This window comes from Primulina huaijiensis, chromosome 10 (assembly GCF_012295235.1).
Source record: "Primulina huaijiensis isolate GDHJ02 chromosome 10, ASM1229523v2, whole genome shotgun sequence".
Classification (NCBI taxonomy): domain Eukaryota; kingdom Viridiplantae; phylum Streptophyta; class Magnoliopsida; order Lamiales; family Gesneriaceae; genus Primulina; species Primulina huaijiensis.
In genome coordinates, this window is record NC_133315.1 from 4,309,423 (window position 1) to 4,317,750 (window position 8,328).

General features: G+C 34.5%; 1 protein-coding gene and 1 pseudogene across 1 annotated transcript; both read left to right on the forward strand.

Moving 5' to 3' along the window:
- The first annotated feature begins 1,759 nt into the window (after positions 1-1,759).
- Positions 1,760-5,533, forward strand: LOC140986731 (zinc finger CCCH domain-containing protein 14-like). The gene is made up of 3 exons (XM_073455060.1): positions 1,760-2,059; positions 2,939-2,999; positions 4,598-5,533. Exons 1-3 carry the CDS (start codon positions 1,978-1,980, stop codon positions 5,334-5,336), a joined length of 882 nt encoding a protein of 293 aa, XP_073311161.1. The 5' UTR covers positions 1,760-1,977; the 3' UTR covers positions 5,337-5,533.
- A 703-nt stretch (positions 5,534-6,236) lies between these two features.
- Positions 6,237-8,328, forward strand: part of LOC140986625 (callose synthase 3-like) — a 22,589-nt pseudogene continuing 20,497 nt past the window's right edge.

Genomic DNA, 8,328 nt, shown 5'->3' on the forward strand with positions numbered 1-8,328 from the left:
TAATATTTTTGATATAAAAAATAATATTTTTTAATAGATTAGGTCGAATATGAAATCTATTGACATGTGAAACAAGAGTAGGTCTCATGTGAGACCGTCTCACAGATCTTAATCTGTGAGACGGGTCAACCCTACCCATATTCACAATAAAAAGTAATATTCTTAGCATAAAAAATAATACTTTTTCATGTATGACCCAAATAAGAGATCTGTCTCACAAATACGACCCGTGAGACCGTCTCACACAAGTTTTTGCCGTGAAACAATATAATTGGAGTTTTTGTGTAAGATTAGATGTTAATTTACATAGAGATGCCAATGGGGTGGGTATGGGGCGGGTATGGCTAAACCCAAGACCCGCCCCATGAAGAAAACTCGGACCCATTACCAGCCCCATCCCGATTAAATATTCTTCGAACCCTCCCCACCCCGTATATGAAATGGGGCCGGGTAGACCCGCCAGACCCATGAGACCCGAATTTTTTTTATATGAAAACAGTAATCTTCTTATCACATGATTGAATTATGAAACAAACAAGCCTCTAAATATAACACAATAGAAAACTAATTCATATCTTCGACCACAATTAATAATATCAAACAAAGTATTTTCATAACATAATGAATTACATAAAAAAAGAGTTACTAGCTCTCCAAAAAAAAGTCTTGACATCCCCAAAAATAAGTCATAACAGAATTTAAACAGATCAATATAAAATCAGCGAGTAAGCATGATTTCAGACACATTCTTCAGGATCATCTTCTTCTTCATCAAGAATGGTGGGACAAGTTGGTAATTACTTGAAGAATTACCTACAAAATTAAAGAGAGAAAGTACATTGAAAATATAAAACTGTAATTTAAAACCGTAAAAAAATTTAATTTAAAGAGAAAAAGTACAGTAGCAAAATTAAAATGAAAGTACAATAAGAAAATAACCTTCCACCTCACCTCACAACCATCTTCGTGAGCACATCAATGCCTCCAAAGTCGATGGATTAAGCCTACTACGATGAGGACCAACTATTCTTCCACTATTGCAAAAAGTAGATTCAGATGCAACAGTTGACACAGGAATATCTAAAATATCCTTTGCCATTTTCTGTAAATTTGGATATTTGACCCCATTCGTCTTCCACCAAATAAGAATATCAAAATGTTGAGTTCGTGGCAAGACAATTTCTTCCAAATACATATCCAACTCGGTTAGGGATTTTGACGCAGCTTTGCTTGAACTTGAAGCCACAAATTTATCATACATATCTAAAATATTAATATCAGATGCATCAATATTAGAAACATACGAAGTCCCATCAATCCCTGAACCACCACTATTTTCCAATGATTTTTTGTCTTGGATTGGTAATCTACCAATAAATCACTACAATTTTGTGGAACTTCATCAATTTTAGATTGTGATATTTCATCATAAATTAGGGGAAAATAAAATTCAACAAGCTTCATCATATATCTAGGATCCAATACAGTAGCAACCCCCATCATAATATGACAATTATCCCAATATTTATCAAATTTATCATTTATATCCACATATATGGGGCGGGTATTATAGAACCCATGACCCGCCCCATACCCAGATGGGTCTGAAAAATTGAACCTGAGACCCATCCCATTACCTATTTAGTATGCCCAAACCCGCCCCAAATGGGAGAGGTCCATTGATTGACATCTCTAAATTTACAATTTGATTTTATATATAACTCCCAAAAAAACCTTATATTTATAACATAAAAATCGCAAGTTGTATTATTTTATATCCGCCGTTTCCCTCTAGTATTTCAAAGAACTTCGTCAACTCCCTCTAGGGTTTATCTTGGTTCTCGCCATTTTCCAGTGTACAATTTTTGCTGCGTGTTTGCTATTTTCTTCCTGCAGTTTCACTTTTCGACTTTGCTCCTAATCTTCGCTGTCTGGAATTTCTAAGAGATTTTTGGTGGAAAGAAGAGAATTTTTGCAATGGAAACCGGTGGTGTGAAAAGGAGAGGCGAAGTTGAAGCCGGGCTCAATGGAAATGGTGATTTCAAGAAATCGAAGCGAGGTATTTTTCGTGTTTTTGTTTTATGTCTCTTCTTTTTGCTGACTCTAGGTTTACGTGTTTCCTTTTGGCAAATGTATGCATATACTCTTGCTAGAACTTTCCTGAAGCGGTCCATGGTTATTCTTCATTTGTGGTCTTAGGGTATGAATGTAGTTCGCTTTCTTTCTTTCCTCTTTTTTTTCCAGGAATTGGTTTGATATTGTTTCCTATTTTTGTTGTAACATTCTGTTCTGGTTTATTTTTTCTTTATCTTCAATTATTGTGAGGGGGAGGGTGGCTTTGAATGTACGGTGCTCGGATTCTTGTGCGTGGTCATTCATTGTTTTCCTAGGGAGTAAAGTTTTGCATAAGTTCAAAGTGAGTTTAGAATTTAGATGTTTGAAAACCTGAAGATGCTCGGAAAGATGCATTGTAAACCATAATAACGATTGAAGGGCAGGTGCAGGCTTATACAAATGCCCGATAGCATAGGCCAAAGGTGCTCACTACATTAAAATGAGGTGTCTTAAGACATCTTAAACTAAAAAATTAGACATATGAGCAATATTTTGTCATATGGAAAACCAGAACATGTAAGAAGTCCTTGATTCAAGCCTTCGAGGAGCGTCAAGATATGGACTTCACATGTTGAGACGATGATTTCTTTAGTCTTGCTTGAGCTTTTTATCAATTGGGCATGCACCTAAAGAATTCCCGTAAACCTCTTTTTGTTTTTGTCCCGTGGATTACTTTAGGCTGTCAGTCAGAAAGTCTTTCCTTCTTGAACTGTGATAAACTTATTTTATTGATTATGATCATATGGCTCTAAGATATTTTATGAATTCTGAGGTCATGATAAGGAAATTTTAGCTAAGGAAGACTATTAATTGTTTGCAACAGAAATGGAGTCCTTTACAACTGGTATAGGAGGGAAATTGAAGCCATGCACAAAATTTTTCAGGTTCTAATCATAACCAATTTAAAATTAATGTTTTAATTGTATTTTCATATATTGGTGATTGTTACAATTAACCAAATTTTCTTTTCTGATATTTAAATATAGCATGATCTGGACTAATGAATTGGGGATTTAAAGTTGTTTCACAGGTTATATAATCAATAATTTCTGTCATTGAATGGAAATGGCGGTTCTATTGAATGAACAACTTGCTCGGAGTTCCGTAACTTTTATTAAGTGGGAACTGTTCGTTAACAAAAGTATGGTTGAGCTTTTCAGATGCTCAATAATGCTTAATTCAGGGGGACATGGTATAATTTTTATTGGCCGGTTTTTGGTGGCCTTGTCGTTCATATTTTACAATCCATTCAATCTCTGTAAATAATGTCCAAGTTAATGAATATTGTTTACAAACTTGATCTATTAGGGAATTGAGTTTGACTTTTTGTAGACTGAAATGTTTACTTCATATCAAGGATTATAATCATGTTAAGGATATCCCTTTTGGGTGCACTTGCGCAAATAATGCTAAAAACACTTGATGGTGGGTTCTTTCATCTGTCTGATGTTAATACTTCGCTGACTGTTTGTAGTACTAGTTACCTCTGTGCTTCACTGAATTAAAGTAAATTTATTTATGTGCTGTATTGGATGTCTTTGAGTTATAAAGTTATTTTTTTTTTAATTCCACGAGTCAGTGGTTGTTGATGTGGGACTACAATGAATGTAAACTTTGATGAATTGCACATTACTGTGAAGAAAAATCTAGGGGGTTTAACTTTGATGTATATTTTGTCTTTGTTTTTAGCAGCTTTCCATTTACCAAACTTGTAAACATATCTTTCCACAAGCATTATTTCAGTAAATGAACTACTTTAGCACCTCTAAAGTGGTCCAAACTCCAAACCAAGACATGTATTCTGGGTTTTCTTGCTGCCTAACATTGTGTCTCAAACTCTTAATGTGAGTTAAATATTTTTGGCTTCTAGAGCTTCGGTTCTAATTTTTTATCCAAAACTCGGCTTTCTAATTGGTCGAATGATCAATCTGAAATCTTTCTGAATGATATTCAAGAAAAAAGTATTTTAGAAAATATAAAATTTGATATGCATTTGTTAGTTTACATTTGATGGTGTCCAGCCTTGTGTTTTTCTTAATGTCATTGCTTCTCTGAAGTTTCTATATTTCCTTCAATCGCTGAAATAGTTTGCAAGGATGTTTCACATCTTTTAGATCTACTGTGGCTGAATAATGTTTCCAAAATTGACTATTCATGCCTTGGAAAAATATCATCCATACTGCACAATTTAGTGTATGGCGTTCTTCATTTGATAAGCAAAGATCAAAAGTTTCTTATGGTCAAGTCAAATGATTTTTTTTAGATGAAGTGATGATTTTCGAAGTGGGGATATTTCTTAGTCTTCCCTGAGCTGAAAATAAATGAAACGTACTTGCTCTGTTGTTTAAAATCAAGCCAAATGTTTCAAAAGGAAAAAAATATGAAGTTGAGATTTACTCTTTGTTTTTAGTGACCTAGTACTTTATGCTTATTTAATTTGTGTCCCATTCCCATTATTGATCTTATTTGATTTTGTATGCAGTACTTCTGGGTGCTCGTTTGGGGATGGATGCCACTTCTTGCATTATGTCCCTGGTGGCATTAAGGTTGTAACTCAAATACTCGGCAACAATCCAGCTTTACCCATTGCTCGAAATCCAGCAGTGCTGCCATCTTTCCTGGATAAATTATCTCCTCCAGCTTTGAAAACTCGTTTATGTACTAAGTTCAACACAGCAGAAGGGTGCAAATTCGGAGAAAAGTGCCATTATGCACATGGTGAGTGGGAGCTGGGCAGGCCTGCACGTTCATCACATGAAGACCTACATGCTATGGGACAAATGCCAGGAAGATACAGTAGTGGTCATTTTGAGCAAAATGAACCAGACCTTTTTGGAGCCTCGGCCACTGCTAAGATCAGTATTGACGCCTCTCTTGTAGGAGCTGTCATTGGAAGGGGTGGTATGAACTCTAAGCAAATCTCTCGTGTAACCGGAGCTAAGCTGGTGATACGAGATCATGAATCAGATCCCAACTCAAAGAATATTGAGCTTGAGGGCTCATTCGATCAGATCAAACATGCAAGTCAAATGGTACGTGAGCTAATAGTAAACGTGAGTTCAGGCTTGGGGCGACCCACAAAGATTCGGGGAACGGCTGGTGCTGCTCCTGCTAGCAACTTTAAAACAAAACTATGTGACAAATTTGCCAAAGGATCCTGCACTTTTGGTGAAAAGTGCCACTTTGCTCATGGGGAAGAAGAATTACGCAGATTTGAGTGAATTTAAGTTGATGATCTTGCTATGGTTAATGGATTTTACTTGTTTGCGGGTACTTGATTCATGACTTTGTTATAGAGCCATTTAGGTTTTATAAGAATGTCTTCATGTAGGAATTGCAGTGAAAGTACATTCATGGAATTTGCAAAAGATGGAATCTTTTCCCATCTTTTGGGAAATATGCTTAATTTTTGTGCGACAGAGAAATTGTGCTACCAAGTACCAACTGTAGCTATTCAGAAAAATAAAAATAAAGTAAAATATAAAAAAGGAAAATATTTCATGCGAGGTCTTCCAAATAGCTAATTATGAAAGTTACAAACTGTATACGGAATGTTAGATGAATTATCTAACAATACCACTGTGGAAATGAAGATAAATGGATGTGACTATACTGATATTGTAATAGTTGTTTGGAAGAATCTCGTTTTTGTTTTATTCTACAAATTATTTTAAGTAATATTAATTATTTGCCTTCTTTCTTGGTTAATGAAAACAATTATCCATTAAACTTTTTAAAATTACAAATTAATTTAATATTTATCATGATATTTTAAAACTTCTTTACATTTGCATACATAGTTGCATTATTTTCATAGTATATTGAGGACACAAGGTGTGTGTGCGATATAAATTTTTTACCATGATACTATCAGTATTCAAAGATAAATCACATCGTTATCGAATCCATATGCAACTCTCGATATACCAATGGTTGCAGATTTAATAGGGATATATATGTTGAAGGGACCGTACTGTACGCTAACAAAAACTAAAGTTTCTTGCAAGCACTATCATACCTAGGGAATCATGGGACGATGCTACTAGACGCTCTTACCATGATCTGATGGGTGCAATCAGAAATGAATTATGACATTCTTGATCAAAGAATTGATGTAAAGAATGAGGTTAATTAGGGTAAACTTGAATAAGAATAAATGTTATTTTGAATCACATGAAGATGTGAACTCACGGCTAGCTGTATTCCTCAACCATTGAGATCACATAAGTATCGGATTCTGTGTTCTCATTGAGATAGTCAAATTTCAAGGAGTTGGAATTTGATAACTATAGTTTGATAGAGATCAAACTGGATGCTTATAAAGGAGTTTATGAGCTGATTCCATAGGACGAAAGAAATGAAAGTTAGCATGATTGCTAAATAAGGAAGGAGAGTGAAACTATCTCTTTTGTGAAGGAGTTTACTAAAACAGTCAGCTGCCCAATATGGTAAGTGAAAATTTTTAACTTCGAAATTTTCGATTTTTATTATATGAACAAGAAATGTAACCTTGGTACATCAGCGCTCTCGGATCGTCGATCGGAGTTATAATGAGTTCAAAATCATTTATTTAGTGAATTTGAAATTTACTAATTAAATTTGGTCCTAGTAGTAGTAACTACTAACATGAACAAATTCCCATGAAAGTTCTAGAGGAGTCTAGAATTAAATTAACCAATTAGTCAATTTATAAATTAAATAATGATTATTTAATTTAATATACATATACATGTATATATTTTATATGATAGATATAAAATATGTGTATATTGTATTATTATTTCATGCATTATTAAAAGTTAATAAATGCATTATATATTAATTATATGAGAGTTTTAATATAATGATATATGTAGAGTCCTTGTGAGAGATGTACTTCTAATTAGATTAAGAGTCTCACTCTATATATATTCACAATTAGGGCTCATTATTTAATGATGAAAAATTGCATACAATTCACTCAAATCCTCTCCAATTCTTGTTGCAAAATTCGGCCATCACCCTTGTTGAGGGAAAATAATTCGGCCGCCTCTTGATCTTTCACGCCGCGTCGCTGCCACTACAGTGTCTCTGAATTTTGAAAATTCGGAGAATACAGTCTCAGAGCTAAATTGTTTGGAATTACTAGTGCAATCCAAAAAAAGAATTCATTCTCTGATCGTGGACCCAATTAGGCGATCAAAAGAGAAGAATCGTTCGTAAGGATTTACAAGAAGGGCTATATCCGTCTAAACACCGGAATAGTTTGGAATCCAGCATTAAGAACGCAAAGGTATAATTCTAAACGTCCTATGAATGTTTCTAAACACACGACGCCTAAGAACAAAAATTTTAAACTTCCGATGTGTCTTGAGTGCGAGAACACGATGCACCAAAACTTTAACACTTTATGGCAAAAGAACGTGGTTTCACAAGTCTAGTTATTGTTTCACATTTCATGTCTCTTCCTAATCAGTTCAAGATTTATGTATGCCTATTATTATTGGTGACTATAATTTAGATTATCATTCCCATATGCAGTGTTTCGACACCATATTACACTGAGGAGGTTCTCTTCTCGTCGTCTGAGCTGGGAATACCGAATGAAGATGGGGTTTCTATTCTCTTCTACTTGCAGAAAAATTTTCCAGGTTTGTACTTCGTATTTTGCAAAAACATTGTATTGGTTCTAGAGTACCAACTTTGTAATCAATGTATGCAGAATGCAGATTAATGGAACAATTTTCTTGAGCGTGACTCATCTATCAACCCAGCAGTAGTTCAGTCAATAAAAGTTGGATCATATTTGTGGGTCAGCATGATCTGTTGACTGAAATACATATAAATCATGGTTCACTTACTCTAGTCATTAGTTTTGCATACTCAAACTTTACATTGCGTGCTTTAGGAGTGTCAACTGTCAATTTAAGTAGTTTATTCATGTCAAAAACAGTATCTATACATATTTGTTGTTTTTTATTATCATTATGTTAACTATTGAGTCTAGATTTTGTGGATTGATGTCTATCTTGATTGTGGCAGTAAGAGGAATGATGTATTAACGCAAAGCACTGGAACTTCAAGCATTCCTCGATATGGCTAAGGATGACGGTACTTTCTGTTGGTCCCACCTATTAAATTCTTTGTCGACATTTCTCCCACTTGGAGATTTGATTGAGAATCAAACACATCTCCACACATCCTTTCACTCTTTTCATTCTCTTTTTTTTTTTA

Coding starts and splice junctions, on each gene's coding strand:
- LOC140986731 (XM_073455060.1), top strand. CDS start 1,978: ATGGAAACCGGTGGTGTGAAAAGGAGAGGCGAAGTTGAAGCCGGGCTC. Junction 2,060..2,938: donor TTTCAAGAAATCGAAGCGAG/GTATTTTTCGTG, acceptor TGTTTGCAACAG/AAATGGAGTCCTTTACAACT. Junction 3,000..4,597: donor CCATGCACAAAATTTTTCAG/GTTCTAATCATA, acceptor TTTTGTATGCAG/TACTTCTGGGTGCTCGTTTG.